Source organism: Filicampus tigris, chromosome 8 (genome assembly GCF_054856515.1).
Source record: "Filicampus tigris isolate MCC_2025a chromosome 8, RoL_Ftig_1.0, whole genome shotgun sequence".
Classification (NCBI taxonomy): domain Eukaryota; kingdom Metazoa; phylum Chordata; class Actinopteri; order Syngnathiformes; family Syngnathidae; genus Filicampus; species Filicampus tigris.
This window is the reverse complement of record NC_141224.1, coordinates 25,559,182-25,577,557: the sequence shown is the minus strand read 5'-3', so window position 1 is coordinate 25,577,557 and position 18,376 is coordinate 25,559,182. Positions and strand designations below refer to the sequence as shown.

The 18,376-nt window shown below is 39.8% G+C and overlaps 1 protein-coding gene across 2 annotated transcripts in view; it reads left to right on the top strand.

The window, feature by feature from the left end:
* Positions 1–17,383, top strand: part of washc5 (WASH complex subunit 5) — a 24,118-nt gene extending 6,735 nt beyond the window's left edge. Inside the window, exons 1-25 of one of the 2 annotated variants that reach the window (XM_086037885.1) lie at positions 946–1,104; positions 1,531–1,723; positions 1,871–2,023; positions 5,298–5,411; positions 5,521–5,692; positions 5,912–6,039; positions 7,685–7,814; positions 8,009–8,121; positions 8,656–8,822; positions 11,755–11,830; positions 11,931–12,041; positions 12,228–12,368; positions 12,731–12,811; positions 12,921–13,022; positions 13,097–13,276; positions 13,371–13,495; positions 13,582–13,744; positions 13,843–13,945; positions 14,030–14,109; positions 14,213–14,316; positions 15,956–16,085; positions 16,190–16,286; positions 16,578–16,731; positions 16,863–16,950; positions 17,039–17,383. In XM_086037885.1, coding sequence (XP_085894011.1) covers positions 1,559–1,723; positions 1,871–2,023; positions 5,298–5,411; positions 5,521–5,692; positions 5,912–6,039; positions 7,685–7,814; positions 8,009–8,121; positions 8,656–8,822; positions 11,755–11,830; positions 11,931–12,041; positions 12,228–12,368; positions 12,731–12,811; positions 12,921–13,022; positions 13,097–13,276; positions 13,371–13,495; positions 13,582–13,744; positions 13,843–13,945; positions 14,030–14,109; positions 14,213–14,316; positions 15,956–16,085; positions 16,190–16,286; positions 16,578–16,731; positions 16,863–16,950; positions 17,039–17,095 — 2,934 coding nt within the window. In that variant the 5' untranslated portion in view covers positions 946–1,104; positions 1,531–1,558 and the 3' untranslated portion in view covers positions 17,096–17,383. Of the gene's footprint in view, positions 1–945; positions 1,105–1,530; positions 1,724–1,870; positions 2,024–5,297; positions 5,412–5,520; positions 5,693–5,911; positions 6,040–7,684; positions 7,815–8,008; positions 8,122–8,655; positions 8,823–11,754; positions 11,831–11,930; positions 12,042–12,227; positions 12,369–12,730; positions 12,812–12,920; positions 13,023–13,096; positions 13,277–13,370; positions 13,496–13,581; positions 13,745–13,842; positions 13,946–14,029; positions 14,110–14,212; positions 14,317–15,955; positions 16,086–16,189; positions 16,287–16,577; positions 16,732–16,862; positions 16,951–17,038 lie in introns of those variants that run through there. The other variant, XM_086037884.1, reaches the window with a different exon arrangement.
* Positions 17,384–18,376: the final 993 nt, after the last annotated feature.

Sequence of the window (18,376 nt, the reverse complement as noted above, 5' to 3'; positions counted from 1 at the left end):
TTCTCCTATTCACTCAAGTTACAAATCAATGTTAGACCTTGCTGACAGCCGAATATATTAACTGTAACTCCTCCAGGCTTCCTATTGACATAGCTTCTTACTTTGCGTACATTTTACATTGCTGGCATCGGGCTGAAACATCATAAGTCTTGACCAATCTAAAGTGTTGAAAGTTGCTTGCTCTCTTTGGTGATGCAGTGTTAATAGTTGAACAAAAATAAAAAGTTTTGGAGTCTCCTGAAAAGTGGATACTGTATTTTGTATATACAAGCTTTCGGCCTGACGCTAGTATACAGTGATCCCTCGCTACTTCGCGCTTCAACTTTCGCGCCCTCGGTGCATCGCGGATTTTTCAGAAGCATTCATAACAAATTTAAAATGAAACAACACAGCCATATCGGGAGCTTTATTGCAGAAAGACTCATTCTTTCAAAGGTATGAGTTGACTCTGAGGCTTTGTACATACCCGCATGCACTCATAAAAGTCGATGACTGGTTCCCAGCGTGAGATCGACCAACGAGAGCACAAGTGGCTTTACTTTTTCCACGCACTGTACTGTACGTGAGCTGACTGGGTGCGCATCATCGTAGCCTCTCGCTTAGTCTCGTCCACTATTCAAATGTGCCGTTGATTTAATCAGTCAAGCCGGATACTTTCTCCTCCATATTTGTAATGATGTGTTTGCTCTAATAAAATTTAGTAAAAATTGGATAGTACAGTACAACAGCTCTGTCTATAAGTCGTGAGCAGCACAGCGCGCTCCCGGCCAGCCAGCGGCACGGACGACTTAGACATCGCCAAATAAAATGTGAAAGTGTTAGTTAGTGTTGTCTTAAAACAGCTTACCTTAACTACAATCCCGCGTTGCATTTTATCCAAAGGACATTATTGATGTTATTGTGCAAAGATAAAGTTAATGCATGATTCCTATCCGGCAGCCATGCTTCTTCTTCGTTTTTGAAATGAAGTAGGAGGAGAAGAAGAAGAAAAAGCAGGCGAAGAAGAAGAAGAAGAAGCAGCCGTTTTACTTTCACTTTTCACGACGACGACAAGCGTTTTAAAGTGCAGGATTGGATAAATTACACTATGGCATTCTAGTTAAGGTAAGTCAATTTTATGATTAATATTAAAACGTTAACATAGTTTTTAAGCGAACGTTCCGTCGTGATCGTCAGCTGCCATGGTTCAAGCTGCCTACTGCTTGGTAGTTATACACTTCATTTTGCATTTTTATAGTTAAATTGATTGTTTAACAAGTATTTAGAAGTGTGGGAACCATGTCGGGGTTCGCAACAGCGTAATAGTGGCGCAAATCCCCCCAAAATAAAACTGTGCAATAAATATAATATAAAATCATAATAATAATCATAATAATAATAAGTCTGACGCTACTTCGCGGTTTTCCACCTATCACGACGGGTTCTGTCCCCCTATTAACCGTGATGAATGAGGGATCACTGTTTGCTGAGCACATATCTATTAATATGAATAACTACTTTGTTTTGAAATGACTTGCATTATACGTTCAGTGCCGCAAGGTCTTCAGCTGACTCCAACATGGATGACATCTGCAAGCTTTTGCGCAGCACTGGCTTCTCCAGCCAGCCTGGAGCCCGACGGCCTGCCAACTACCCAGAGAGTTACTTTCACAGGGTTCCCATTAGTGCCACGTTCATAAGTATGGTTATTGGGAGACTGCGCTCTGACGACATCTACAACCAAGTAAGACAACCAAGTAACACTTACCTTAGAAGGATTGCTCATTAGTTCGAGGCATTTTAACCAGAATGTGAATGCTAGAAGTTGAACAAGTCTTCTATTCTATTCCATTCCATTCTATTCTATTCTAATGTTCTCCTCACTTTAAAGGTATCTGCCTACCCTTTACCAGAACATCGTAGTACAGCGCTGGCTAATCAGGCAGCCATGCTGTATGTCTGCCTTTACTTCAGCCCGTCCATACTGCAAACTCAGCAGGCCAAGATGAGGGAGATCGTGGACAAGTACTTCCCTGATAACTGGGTATGACTGTCGATGGCTAGCTTCACTGGTTAGACTGGCCTATTTGATTTTCTGTATAGTGTAAACTGGAAATTGCTGTCATGACATTTGTGCAACGTCATATTCTTGCCGTTTTCTTTGTGCCACTTTTGTTGTTGTGTGGAAATATTTGAGACATGTTAATACAATTTGATTAAAGGGGACGTTTCCAGTTAAAATAAACAAAACTATTTGTCGTATGTTAGAACTCTCTCTTTATGAAAAATGACAGTAGAATATTACTGTAGTAAAATTATCCTTGGAAAAATCATCTCTAATCTTATGCCTCTAATTTTGTTTTAATTATAATCTTTAAATTTATCACGCCGTGACAAGTATATATATTAGTGCTGTCAAACGATTACATTTTTTTTAACTAATGAATCGCAAACATTTCCATAATTGATTGCGATTAATCATATTTTTCAACTACAATTTTTTACAAAGCTTGGAACCGATATTTACTTGAGTAAAATGTTGGAATTAATATGGAAAAAAATATATGTATATTTTGATTCAGATGTTCTAATTGCTTTTTTTTAATTCTTTAATACGGTGCTTTTCCTGTAAAATACAACTGTTGAACGATACACCAAAGACGTACAACTAATATGGTATTTGAATTTGGCATTTCAAAGTGTGCAAATTATTTTGGATTTCTCCAATGAGCCATCGAGCAACTTTTTAAGTAAAACTACATAAAAGTCCATCTTTGTGACAGTGACTCTCTAAGTTTGGCTGCAAAGTGAGCAGAGGGAAACTGCCACAGGAATTAAATAAAACTGTTAACTGAGTAGATTTTTTTTTAATACATTATAAAATTTAAATGAATCCCCATAGTTAATGCTTTAACTTTGACAGCCCTAACGATACCAAGCCAAAAACGTAAAACAAAAGTAAAAAGCAGTGAAATAATAGCTGGCAGCTAACAATTTCAAATTTGTTTTATTATGTATAGAGAAACTGATTGGAGTAGATTTTGAAAAATAAAAATAAATAATTTTAACATTTTTGAACACTTAAGAAAATTTAATATGAGACAATATTTTTACACACTTCTAATCTTTTTATATGCTCTATATCCAGTACTGTGCAAAAGTTAAAGTATTAGAATGCCAAAGTATTTGTTATTATATGGTCCTTCAGGCAATATAAACTCTCATTGAATATTCAAAGTTTGACATCCCAGCCACTAATACTAGAAAAATTTGATTATGAATTGTAACACAAGTGACTACTCAACTCAACTTTATTTATACAGCGCTTTCATGACAGCTGCAGCTGTAATTATGCACTTTACAGACGACATGGGATAAAACATTAACCTAGATGTACCATTGATTGTAATAAAGTAAAACAGCAGTTTTTTCACCCCATCATTTTCTTGTGGTTCAGCTTTTATAGATTGTTCAAAAGCCCACATTGTTTAGATATTAGTGGTTATTAACGTTTAATGCATTGGAGTTTTTTTTCTGTCCGAGTTTGAAATGTCCTACTGTGTAAACGGCCTTTGAATACACCACGTGTCTCGGGCCGAAAGGAAGTTTAATGGTTACTCAAGATCCATGATTTATAGATGAACCACAAAGGTTTAGTATATTACAAATGATAAGACACATACATAAAAGTATATGCCTATTGCATGGCATGAGTGATCAAAAAGTGCTCCGTGGTGGTACTGCTGTGGCCTGTTGTCACTTTTTGATGTTGTCATATAAGACTGGGCATGGCCTGTTGCTCTTGAAACTCTGCAAATACAAGTGCATAAATGACCATAACTTCGCATTAAACCCGTTTCTCTCATCTTTATATATTCATAATAATGATAAAAATGTGCAATTGTTCTGACACTTTTATAAGATAGATAACCTCAGAATTAACAGCATCTCTTTTTGCTGTCTGTTTTTATGTTAATGGCCTCATCCTGGCACTTCAGATCACAGATCCCTCTGATGTATTGCAACAACATTATGAAGCTTCCTCTAGTGGACACTATTATTAAGACCGCTTGAGTAACATAGAAGAACCATTTCGCTGGCGTCGGGCCAAAACCTTGTATCTCAGAAGCAGTAACTTTTCAGGAGACCCCAAAAATGGCTAGTTTGTTCACCCATAAGCATTGCATCGTGAAAGCAAGCAAGCCATTTAGTTTGGTCAATGTGTAAAAGTAACACGCACGATCTGATCGAATGATCAATGGTATAGATTTTGGAAGTCCGCTGATAGTGTAGTGGTACACACGCCTGAGTTGTGTGCGGGCAGCGTGGGATCGATTCCCGCTCAGTGACAGTGTCTATGTGTGCCCTGCAACTGGCTGGCGACCAGTTCGGGGTGTAGTCTGCCTTCGCCCATTGACGGCTGGGATAGGCTCCAGCAACTCCCCGCGACCCTATATAGGATAAGCGGCTTGGAAGAAGATAGATTTTGGAAAAATATGCAATTCACCAAAATGTGACTTATGAGGTTTTGGGTCGACGCCAGCGATTTGTAAAAGAACCCCAAAAAGGAACTCTTAAGACACTAAAAGACATTTTTGTTAGCTTTCATGGAAAATGCACATTAAGAAAAAATCCCATGTATCCAAAAATGTAATTAGCTTCAAAACATATTGCAAATCATGAAATTTCATTTGGTTATGGTAAATACAAGAGAATACAATACAATTTTATTTGTACAGCGCATTTCATAACAGCTGGACCTGTAACAAAGCACTTTACATACAAACAACAAAAATAGCCATAAATACAACAAGTGAAATCAATACATTAACATAAAACACTATATACAATAGACACCGGAAAATTTCAGGTCACAGGTTGGGTCAAAAGCCAGCCAATAGAAATGTGTCTTCAACCCGGGTTTTTAAAAGTGGACAGAGAGGGGGCTTGCCTAACATCCAATGGAAGGTCATTCCAAAGGGAAGGACCGGCAGCCGAAAAGGCGCGATCCCTTCTCAGGCTCCGCTTAGTCCTCGGCACCTCGAGCAGCGCCTGGTCCGCAGACCTAAGGCTGCGGGAAGGTGCGTAGGAGTGGAGGAGCTCGGAGAGGTACGCCGGGGCCAGGCCATTTAATGGCATATAGACAAATAGGAGAATTTTAAATTGAATCCTAAAATGCAATGGGAGCCAGGGAAGGTAGGCCAGAACTGGTGTTATGTGCTCCATCTTCCGAGCTCCAGTTAGTTGATATTTTGGTATTCTATTTTTGATGGAATTACATAATGAAAAGGAACCATTTTCATCTCATCTAACCACAGGTGATCAGTATCTACATGGGAATCACTGTGAATCTGGTGGAGGCCTGGGACCCATACAAAGCTGCTAAAACTGCTCTCAACTACACTCTAGATTCTGCTAACGTCAAAGAGCAGGTACAATAAAATTGCACTTACATCAGTGCCACTCAGGTACTGACAAGTACAATATGAATATGTGAGCTTTGGAACTTGGATAAGTAACATAACGGTTGTGTGTTTCTAGGCGACCCGTTATGCCACTAGCATGGAGACCCTTCGGCCTCAGGTGCAGCAGCTGCTGAAGGAAGGTTTCCTCAGAGAAGAGATCATTCTGGACAACATTCCTAAATTGCTTAACTGTCTGAGGGACTGCAATGTTTCCATTCGCTGGCTGATGCTGCATTCTGCCGAGTCAGGTGCGACTAATTGTGTGTGTTCTTTGGGTCCAGCTAGCTTTACATATTTTACCATAAAGATAAATAATGCATCAGTAGTTTTCAACATAGCCTATGGGGACAAACATACCAAAAGCTTTGAAAATTTTAAATTCCAATACTTCAATTCAATCAGGATATTTTTTGTGCAAAGCTACAATATTGATGTACAGTTGACATGAATGTGTCAATGTCTGACAGCCTATGACCCAAACAATAAGAAACTACGGCAGATCAAAGACCAAGTGCTCAATGACTCAAAGTACAACCCCAAGATCCTCTTTCAGCTCCTACTTGATGCAGCCCAGCTAGAATTTACCCTCAAGGAGGTGAGCGTTTATACAATATTTCTCAAGAGCAACGCTGAATTCTTTGTATTCCCACCAAGGTTATGTTATAGAGATGGAAATTAAAACTTTTGAAAAATTTGATTCCTTGATAAAATAATTGACAGAATAGATTATTAATATACTCGTTAGTCGCTAGGTATTCGTTTTATGTCATGTAGCCTACAGTATATCTAGGGTTGCCAACTTTCTCACTCCTAAATAAGGGACAGGTGCACGGTGCCCCGGTGGTGTGAGCATGATGTATGAATTTGGGATTTTTATTTTTCTAATTTTCACATTAATGCTGAAACCACATTCACGTAAAAATAAGAAAAATGAAAAAAATGGACAGTGTTTTTCACAGGACAGCGACGATATGTCACCTCATATGAAACCACAATTTGGCTATTTTCATCAAAAAACGGGTGTAGGAAATCTGGAATGTAAAAGAGGAGTGTGAATCACCAAATGTATTTTTTCTCTGGATATTTCTAGCTGCTTTGACTGATTCAAGCAGTCTTCTGTCATTTTGCGCAGCCAGAGAGAAGTCCTTACATGACAGGTGGAGTGATTGCCGCATGTTCTGAGATTGACGCTTTATCTGATCTAGGATCTGTCATATGTAGTACCGAGACTCTCCATTAGGAGCGCTGTAATGTGCTATCACTGTTTAAGAACCACCAATGTATGTTCGAGCAAGTAAACAAGTAAAAGACATTGAGCTGCCAAGTTGCCAACCCGTCTGTGTCCGTCGTTATTGACAATCGATCGCCATCCAAAGCTTTACTAAAAGCATCTTATATTACAGGATCGGTAGATTGCAGTTTTCTGTATTTGCAAGAGTTGATAGTCCCGTATGGGACAAACCAAATTAGCCCAAAATACGGGACGTCCCGGCTAATACGGGACAGTTGGCAACCCTAAGTATATCGGACACGCACGTGAAGCACGGCGGTGGGGAACTGGACGGCCTTGCTTGCTGGCTAAGGAGCAGACCGACAATAGGCTATTCCAGTACGTCACGGCCTTGCTTGGTGTAATGTCAGTGTGTGGTTGGAAAATGTTACTGTCTATTAAACATAGCGGTACACATAATCAATCACACTGACAGCTATTTGAGCACATGTACGAAGGAATGTGAGGGGTAAAGTCAAGCAGGGCATGTTTTCAGCGCATTCAGTGGACAACCACAGTGTCTAAAACCTGGGAGGAGGTTGCAATTTATCAACATTTTGGAGTCCTGTTTTATATACTTGGTTATTTTTTACAATTTATATATTCATTTAAATTTGGCAGGCTTGTTTACAGCACTTAGCTGGGGTATGTAACATGGGTAATACATTTTATTTTCACTTTAAAGGAACTTAAATTAAGATATTATGAACTTGAGAGCTCTTCTCTATTATGTCGGTGCTCAGAGTGACTGCAGGAATTGAAGGACTGTCCAATTTTTTTGAGCGATCAGCACAATCTGTGTTTCATATTCAGCATGTTGTCTGCTCTGTTGTTTATTAACACACTGCATGGTAGCGTATGGCTAATCATTCAGTCATTAGGAGATGACACAAATTGAATCTTTTCATTATATAACTCATCTGACTAATCCTTCCTCATCAACTCCACATCTGTGCTGGCTCTCCTACAGATGTTCAAACAGATGCTGTCAGAGAAACAGATCAAATGGGAGAGCTACAAGAAGGAGGGCTCAGAGAGAATGACCGAACTGGCCGAAGTCTTCTCTGGTGTGAAGCCCCTCACAAGGGTGGAAAAGAACGGTGAGTTAGGTTAACAAGCAAGTGTAGAGTAGGTGTTACAGTGTTCTACACTGTTTTTGGCAAGGATTATTACAATCATGGCTCATGAACACACAGGATTTCTCATATTTTTGGCAGTATATGATAAGATTTTCAAAAGTAAATAGATTGGTTTACTGTAGTGACCTAATGTTTGTGTTCTGTCACCATCACAGAAAACCTACAAGCCTGGTTCAGAGAAATCTCCAAACAGATAGAATCTTTGAACTATGAGGACTCTACAGCTGCTGGTAGGAAGACGGTCCAACTCATACAGGCTCTTGTCGAGGTGAGGAAGATAATGTATTTGAGCAGAATCTTCAAAGTAGAATCATTTAACATTTACTTTTGTTCCTTTGTGTTACCTTTGTGACAATGTGAATGGCGATATGTTCGGTGGACATGACCCAGATTACGCAGCACCGTGGCTAGCAGGGCTGCTTCACAGTTGAGAGGTCCTTTGTTTAATATCTTGTCTCAGGCCCTCTTTTGGGGAATTTGGGTGATCTGCCTGAGCTTCTGTATTTTTTTTCTGGGGACTACAGCTCCCTCCCACATTCCAAAAACATGCATTTGAGGTTAACTGAAGACTATAAGTTGTCCAAAAGTATGAATGTTTGCGGGTAAGTGGATAAAATTGAAGATTACATATTAGAAAAATAAGAATGAGTTATTTGACTGTATTTATTTATGAAATTTGTACTGGCCCAGTCGGGCCAGGGTCAGTTAACTTTGGGTGGCCCCGGGCCACCTGGCCACTGTTAATGTCGAACCCTGACACATGTATATATTATAAATGCAGTATTTTCTGCTTGCTCTTCAGGTTCAGGAGTTCCACCAGTTAGAGTCTAACCTGCAGGTCTGTCAATTTCTGGCAGACACAAGAAAGTTCCTGCACCAAATGATTCGCACCATCAATATCAAGGAAGAGGTCCTCATCACAATGCAGATAGTGGGAGACTTGTCATACGCTTGGCAGCTCATTGACAGGTAGGCACCATCTAAGACATGATAAAGGCAAATGCGATGAGTGACAAATCACATTCATATAGTTTTATGAAGTCACTGTTTAGCAACAATAGGACTATAGTTGTTAAGATGATTATTGTATGCTGTCGGGATACAGTGTAGGCTACTGTCTCTATAATGGTCCTCTGCTGAGCCGCTAGATTTTAATCGATTGTCATCTGCTGATATATTGGAATGCGTGAGAAAACCCCAGAAGATGTCTGGTTGGGTTCTATTACAAATGTGTTATGTGGATTTCTAGTTTGTTCCTTCCGTTCTTTATTTTTGGCATAATTACGACAATGCGTAGTGTTTTTTGTGTTTCATATATTTAGTGAAGTTTAAACAATACAACAACAACAAAAAGAAAAAAAAGACCCAGCAAAAAAAACCACACAAACTCAACTCCCCTATCTCTACCGTCACATAAAAGAGAGTAAACAAATCACAAGCATACTACAAAAAGACCAATAGTATGTAAAGCAGCCAGCATATTCCATATTTAATCTTACACCTTTGTTGATGGTTGATCATAGAATGTCAAAAAAGGCCCCCACACCCGATGAAACTCCTGTTCAGAGCCCCCATCACACATCTAAACTTCTCAGGTTTTAGATGAAATAATGTCATCATGTCATCTTCCAAACCGCTTATCCTATACAGGGTCGCGGGGAGTTGCTGGAGCCTATCCCAGCCGTCAACGGGCGAAGGCAGACTACACCCCAAACTGGTCGCCAGCCAGTCGCAGGGCACACACAGACACCGTCACTGAGCGGGAATCGATCCCACGCTGCCCACACACAACTCGGGCGTGTGTACCACTACACTATCAGTGGACTTTAGATGAAATAATATATCTCTAATCCAATGTGACACTGTAGGAGGAGATGCATCCTTCCACTTCAAAAGAATTAAGTGCCATGCTAACAAAGTTGAGAAGGTGATAACTCTTCAGCCCCCGGCAGGCAACCCCAACCCCTCAGCCATAACCCCAAAAAGCAACATTAATGGATTTGGGATTATTTTAACACCAAGTAAAATAGAAACAGTGTCACAAATACGACTCCAGTAATGTTGAATCTTGGGGAAAAGCCAAAACATGTATTAAAGTGGCCTCAGTTAATTTACATCGGTCACAAGTAGGCTCAATATGAGGTTAGATACGTGCCAGTTTAGATTTAGGACGATGTGCTATGTGCACCGCTTTAAACTGAATAAAAGAGTTGTCTCGCACTCAATGAGATTGTCAAATGGACAAATGACAAATTGACAAATGGATTGTCTTCAACACATCGGACCAGTCTGCCTCACCGAGAGTGACTTGAAGATCCTGCTACCAAGCTTCTTTAATATTTGACATAGTAGGGAAACCCAAGTGAAAAATCAAACTTAACATAATTGATATTGTCTTTTTCTTTGTTGGATTAAAAGATAGCAAATCGTCAATGATATTATTTGGAGGTTTGTCTGGAAACCCTGTGATGGAGCCAGAAACAGTAGTGTCAGGGATTTTATTAAAAACATAACCATACTTTGCCAAATTTATAACATGCATATTAAAACCTGTAATACTGAAATGTTTTTTACCTTTCAGGGACATTTTTTGCCGCCAGTTACAATGTTGAAACAAAATAGAATGTTTGACATTATTGCAAGATAACTGTGCTGTGATATAATCGGAGTCATGATCGTAACTTCTATCTCCGTCCCTGCTGTGTTCACGCAAAAGTTAAAAGCAGAGCTGGGCAGTCCGTCCCTGGACCGGATGCCCATTTTTGTGGCCATTTAAAAAATGGCTGGACTAAGCATGGCCAGAAGTGGATTTTAGTCCGGCTCACTAATCGGCCCTCATGCGTGTGACGTCTCACGAGGGGGCCAAATTTCATCTCAGCCTACTCGGTGAAAGGCTTCTTTTTAGGCTTCTTTCAAAAACAAATTGTGTCCGGGAGGAAAATCAAGGTGTGCGCAGCACTCAAGTATGACACTGGCACATCATGCACTTCCCTACTTCCGGAAATACGCCGTAGCAAACCTGCTGTGTAGTGGTTTGCTGGCATGCTTTTATTTTGAAGGCAGGGAAGTGTGAAAGAGGGGAGTGTGGAAAATAGGTAACTTGTTGCTTGCAGACTTGTCTGTTGGACCCAAATAATTATACAATACGACTAAACCAACCCCATGGCTCGCAATGGAAGTACACACGCAGCTGGGTTGTTGTGTCTTTCACAACTTAATAACTTGGAGAAGTCTCTGAGCTCATTTTATTGCGTAAACGGCATTCATTCACAGACGAGTTGAATCGCTGATAACATTTGAAATTATATCACTCCGCGTACGTCGCGGTGCACTGAGGAAATCACAGGGCGAATAACTACACCTGGAAAAGTAGGTTCATACACTACATGGGTAAGTACGTGAGTAAGTGGCTCATTTGATGCATGTCCGCAGCGGGTTTGAATAGTAAGTTAGCCAGCTAATTGTCTTTAAATAAACCTCTTCCGTTACCATCTCTCCCGCAGGGGCATCGTGCACGTTTTATTTTTTTGGGGGGGAGTCGGAGGTCGGAAGGGGGCGGGGGCGGCGGCCGCCAATGTTTACGAATATGGCTGGGTGGTCGCGGCCGGAAGGGTAAACCAGGTCAAGGGTGGAGGGTCGCGGCCGGACGGGCAAAAAAGGGTCAAGTGCCCAGCTCTGGTTAAAAGGTAAAAACTTATTTATATATTTCTATAGCTAGAATGTCACATAAATAATTGATTTTATACTCTGCATGACTCGTTGATTCATCGGTATGCAGATAGCACCAGACGCAGGTGCTGTGTGTGTTGTCATGGTTTTTGTTTGTCATGCAAAGTAGATTTCCTTAGTTTCTTTTCCTCTAACACATATTTTCCTCCTCGCCTCATGTTTTACGCTGCAGCTTCACATCCATTATGCAGGAGAGCATCCGTGTCAGTTCATCCATGGTCACAAAACTGCGAGCTACCTTTCTGAAGGTGAGGCCAATTTTTACGTGGTCTGCATGGATAACTAGAATTTGTTGACACTTCCCAGCAATGATGTTAAACCCAATTCTGTGTATGTTTGTGAGACCAGCTAGCCTCTGCTTTGGATCTTCCATTGCTGCGTATCAACCAAGTCAACAGCGCCGATCTGCTGAGTGTTTCGCAGTTCTATTCAGGAGAATTGGTGGCCTATGTCAGAAAGGTGTAATGTATGGTTGAATCCATTCTGTCTTTAGCATGCAAATAATTACCTAGAGCTGTTAACTCTATATATCACCTGCTATTTTATTTAGTGATTGTTAGATGTTAGATTGTTCATTTTTACTTTCTCATCTCAGCTTCAAGTATTGATTGTCATTAGTTACTTCGTCTTTTTGGATGTTTGTAGGTACTGCAGATCATTCCGGAGAGCATGTTCACCTCTCTGGCCAAGATCATTAAGCTTCAAATCCATGACATCATCGAGGTACCCACGCGGCTGGACAAGGACAAATTAAAGGACTACTCCCAGCTGGGGGCGCGCTATGAAGTACGGAAGCTGATTACCATAGTTCGGAAAGGTCTCACACACATCACACTTACTGTGTAAAATTGAAAGCTGAATTATTCAAAAGGGCTTAAGATGTTTTCATGCGGAAAAAAAAACAATGTGATCAAACTGCTGCTCTTATTGGAGCAATTGTCAGAAAATCTTGACATACAAACCGTTCATTTAAACAGATATTCTGGAAATTAACAGAAACATGTTCGATTTTGTATTAAGTTCTGTAAAAACAAACAAGGAACACAAATATCAAAGAAGAGCACACACACATTACGCATTATTTTTTTTCTTGATTTCATAAACTTTTGTCATGAACGATTCATCATTCTCTTTTCTCACGACTACAGGTGGCGAAGCTCACCCATGACATCTCCATTTTCACTGAGGGCATCTTGATGATGAAGACCACGTTAGTTGGAATTATCAAGGTTGGTTGTCCTTACGTGGTGTAAAAAAAACATTTTATTTACCTTCTGACGCAGGCTTCTTTGATATATTGTGCAAAAGTGATGCAATGTATGTGACGTAATGTTTTAGGTGGATCCTAAGCAACTTCTGGAGGATGGCATCAGAAAGGAGCTGGTGAAGAGGGTGGCTTATGCTCTGCACAAAGGATTGATTTTCAACCCCAAGGCTAAGGTTGGGCATCAGATTTGTTCTGTAATGTAAATATGAATATGTTATCATTGATAGTGCATTCTCTATTATCTCAGCCTAGTGAGTTGATGCCCAAGTTAAAAGACATGGCAGCTACTATGGATGGATTCTACAGGTCATTTGAGTACATCCAGGACTATGTCAGTATATATGGCCTTAAAATTTGGCAGGAGGAAGTGTCTCGAATCATCAATTACAACGTAGAACAAGAGTGCAACAGTTTCCTGAGGGCTAAGGTTGGATTCAGTAATGCCAGGCCAACAACACTGTTTTTTTTCCATCACACAGTATGTTAATAGATTATTTATTTCCTTCCGTGATCTTGATTAGATCCAGGATTGGCAGAGTGTGTACCAGTCCACTCACATCCCCATCCCCAAATTTCCATCTGTGGATGAGTCTGCCACCTTCATTGGGCGTCTCTGCAGAGAGATTCTCCGGATCACAGATCCCAAGTATATATACTTATTTTTCTTTAAAAAACAAAACACTAAGTCAAATCTTGCAGCAAATTGAATCTGTGCCGTATATTTTTTCACAGGGTAACATGCTACATTGACCAAATGAATACCTGGTATGACCTGAAGAGCCACCAAGAAGTGACCAACAACAGACTGTTCTCAGAGATTCAGAGCTCCTTGGGTACATTTGGCCTCAATGGACTGGACCGCTTGCTGTGCTTCATGATTGTCAAGGAGCTGCAGGTAATGAGCTTCCAGACAGCAGTTAATGTACAATACTAATTGTTTCAGTTGTTCATCCTGGTGAATGTGGACTTCAAAATGTATACATCTCCGTTTAGAATTTCCTGACAATGATTCAGAAGACCATTCTGAAGGATAAAGCTGTATTAGAGGTCTTTAAAGCCATGCTGGGTTCTGTCAATCCAGTTCAGGGCATTGTTGGTAGGTAATGATTGAATAAAACAGCTGGGATATTTTGTGACATTCTGTGACAAAAACTACAGTATATATTTTCTCTTCTGATAGGTAACGCCAGCAAAGTATATGCCAGTGCTGTAGCCAAAACCCCTAAAATTTGGGGGCCTTATTTGGAGGTCATCATGAAGGTACTACACATGATAATTTCACGTTTGCAAATAATGAACTGAGATATGATTTTTTTTTTTCACATTATGGAGAACTTTCCTAACCTAATACTGTTTGCTATAGGTTGGTCAAATGCAAATTCTTCGACAGCAAATTGCTAATGAGTTGAACTACTCCTGCAAGTTTGACTCCAAACACCTGGCGGCAGCCCTCGAAAACATTAACAAGTCAGTCCAGTTTTTATTATTCTCCTACACACTGCTGCATGGAACAAAATACAAAAAGTATTACAGCTTGGCTTTTGTGATGTCTACACTCTTTCTTCTGGTACTTGTGAATAAAAAGCTTCTAACATTAAATTTACTTTAGGCAAGGCAACTTAATTTATTGAGCACATTTCATACACAAGGTAAATCAATGTGCTTCCCACAACCAAAAGCCCAACATCTAAAAGAATTAACAAACAGAACACCTGAAGACATTCGCAGTGCAGAGAGAATAGAAAAGTACCTTGTTAAAATTACAACAAGAAACGTACATTGACAAGATTTAAGCGCAACCACTGTTAGCGATTGGCAGAGCTGGGCACTTGACCATTTTTTGCCCGTCCGGCCGCGACCCTCCACCCTTGACTTGGGTACCCTTGCGGCCGTGACCCCCCGGCCATATTCATAAACATTGTCGGCCCCCGCCCCATTCCACCCTCCAATCAAAAAAAAAAAGGAAAAGCATCCATGATTGACGTCGCCGCAGGAGAAATGCTGTAACGGCAGAGGCTTTTTAAAGATAATTAGCTGGCTAATTTACAATTTTAACCCGCTGTGGACACGCTTGTATCCGCCATAATGCGCCAGTAGTACTTAGCCAACGTGCGTGTGCTTACTTGCATTGCGAGCCTCGGGCTGGATTTGTCGTATTGTATAATTGTTTGGGACCAACAGCCAGCCAGAAGTCTTAGTCAAGTTACTTATTTATTTTACACAATTCCCCTCCTTCCTGGCCTTCAAAATAAAGGCATACCAGCAAACCACTATACACAGCTGGCTTGCTATGGCGTATTTCCGGAAATAGGGAAGACGCCAGAGAAGTGCGTGAACTCCACCTTGATTTGTTACAGCTCTAGCTGTTATGAAATGCGCTATATAAATAAAATTGTATTGTACTGTATTTTTATTCATCAGTGGAGATGGCGGCATCTTGCTTGTAGCCTTGTTGCTAATAGCTGTCTTGTGCTAACTAGCAGGCCGTGCGCACGTTATAGTGAAGTGGTAACGAAAAATGTGGGAAAAATGACCACAGCCGACTGTTAGAAAGAATAGTACAGTCCCACAAATATAGAAGCAGAAAAAGAAAAAAAAAAGAGCTTATCACAGGGGCGGAGCCAGGTGGCGGCTAATGGGTAGGCCTGGAGGAATCAGGGTGGGCCTGAATATTTCTCTCACTGAGCACAATCCTCCTATCCCGACACATCGTATATTCAAATAAAATGATCAACTGAATACTATGAAGTTCAGGTCTTCCTTAAACAACCACAATTATGCCGTTCTTAATATTCAATAAAATAAAAAACACAAATTCAAAAAGAATTAAATAATTTAACAAAAAATTTAAAAGTGTATTTTTTTTCATGAATCTCATTGGGTCTGTCAATCTGGGTGGGCCTGTGCACACCAAGGCCCACCCATGGTTCCGCCCCTGGCTTATCAGCAAAAAAGAATGCAAGCAAAGGCATAGCGAAGCAGCAAGCGTCTAAACACTATGTAAGCAAAGCAGGACTTGATAGAATTAGAATGTAAATTTAACTGCTTGTATAAATCTATAACATTTTTGTTTCTAAATGTTATTTTGTGTTTTTGATCCTTGCAGGTCGCTGTTAGCAGATATTGAAGCCCACTACCAGGACCCGTCACTGCCCTACCCGAAAGAGGACAACACTCTTCTGTATGAGATCACAGCCTATTTGGAGGCTGCGGGTATTCACAACCCCCTTAATAAGGTTTGTGGACATTAATATGAATAATTTTGCCTTATGATCATCTCACAGGTTACCTCAAATCATCTTGCAGAATGTTCCGATTTTTATGTTTATGGTTTTCACAGATCTACATCACCACAAAGCGCCTTCCTTTCTTCCCCATCCTCAACTTCCTATTCTTAATAGCACAGCTGCCTAAACTTCAATACAGTAGAAACCAAGGTTGGTTCCCTATCCTCATAACAAGTACCTGTCAGTCGGTTTATTAAATTATGGGTGCTACATTTTACACATGCTATTCTTCCTCACAATTCAATAAGTAACAAAATCCCCCCCCCAAAAAAATCTCTAAAATGTCAGGTGTTTCTGAATAAAAAAAAAAAGACAAAATTGTGTTTTTTGTTTTAATAGAAGTTAGTCCTCCAAGTAACTATATTTGTGAATTTCTGAAAAAGCTTACTTGTGTACGAGCCTGCTGGGACATGTAAATGTCATATGTTGTACTTCCAACAGGAATGACATGCAGGAAATCCACTGACCCAGTTGACTGGCCTCCCTTGGTGCTTGGCCTGCTCACACTTCTGAAGCAGTTTCACTCCAGATACACACACCAGTTCCTGGCTCTCATTGGCCAGTTTGTCCGCTCTATCATGGAACAGTGTACAAGGTAACCAGGCAGAAAAAGAGGCTCAGTTACCTGAGTCTATAGTTAATATAATATAATATTGTCTTGTGAATACAAAGTCAAAATAAATTCAGTCATGAGCTCATCTTAGTCCTTGTTTTCCCCAATTAAAGCCAGAAGATCCCCGACATGCCCTCTGATGTGGTGGGAGCTCTCATGTTCCTGGAAGATTATGTAAAATATACTAAATTTTCACGCAAGGTAGGTCACTCTCAAACTTTGAAAATGAAACATTTGCTGTCAATTTGTTGTAACTCTATCCCTATTTTTGTTTGTTTGTTCGTTCAAGGTGGCTGAAGCCCATGTCCCCAGTTTCATTTTTGATGAATTCAGAACTATACTGTGAAGATCCGTTAGAAGCACCCAGCCAGAAAAGAATACTTTTATTGCCTTTTGTATACATTTCATTGTGTAGATCATTGTCTTAAAGCACATGTAACATTGTATTTGTACATAGATAAAATTTCCTTAGAGTTCCTAACATATCTTGCCATTTTGTAATACCACATGTAAATCAAACATGTTAATTTGTTGTGTAAAAGGGGCATATTGTGAAAAAAATATATATAAAGTGCCTGTATACAAATAGTTGGGTCTCTAGAAAGTGTCAAATTAAACAACCAAGTTTATGACATCTGGTGTCAATCTCTCTGAAAATATCTGTGTGAGCAAACCAGTCTGCAGCACTTATTACAGAATACCGCCCCAACAGGGTTCGTAATGACTTTTGAAAATAAGCTGGGAAAGATAGAGGACCACCTTCAAGCGACAGCTGGAGTACACCCCTGCAAAAAAACAAAAAAAAAGGCATAGTTGTGTGAATACTGTATAGTGTTTTACTGGAAATGGGTCATTCGATATTTAGAATTTGGTTGTCTGAATTTCTATTGGTTTTAAATGCTTGCAGTAACATAATCCAGATTGTCATTCAATTGGGGCATATTAAACATGTAATGAACCACTATAAATCAAACATCACTATCATATTTTGACCAAGTTTCAGTGACTATCACTTTAAAATAGAGAATACCAATGCCCACATTGATCTAGACTTTACGAACACAGTAAAAATCTGAAATTTAATTCACCGATTTAAGATAAATTCACGTTAAAGAATTAGAATCTATCAAACTCACCTTGGCCGAATGCAGACAAAGGCCATTGATTTCACACAGTGACATCACTGACACATCAACAGATGAACTTTCCAAACCTTTGTACGATTTCAACTGATCGATTGTGTATGCCAGGGTGTCAAACATGCGGGCCGGAACTGGCCCCCAAGGAGGTTCGATCAGGCCCACAGGATCATTTAAATGTGAAAAAATGTATAAAAGACACGGAATTAATATTTTTAATACGATTCATGAATTATCTGACAGGGGGCACACTGTTTTGATCAGAGTAGAAGACAACATAGTTTAAAAATACTTTTCTTTATAAGTCGTTTAATCTTAAAGTGCATTACTATATTTTTCAATACTAATTACTTGTTAGTTTTGGGCCTTTGTACAATCAGTGGGATCAGTTGCAATGCATATATGTGAATGATACAAGTAAATTGCACATTTGTCTAGGGAAATCTAAGATGTTTCATGAAATGTTTTATAAAAGGAATGTTCATTAA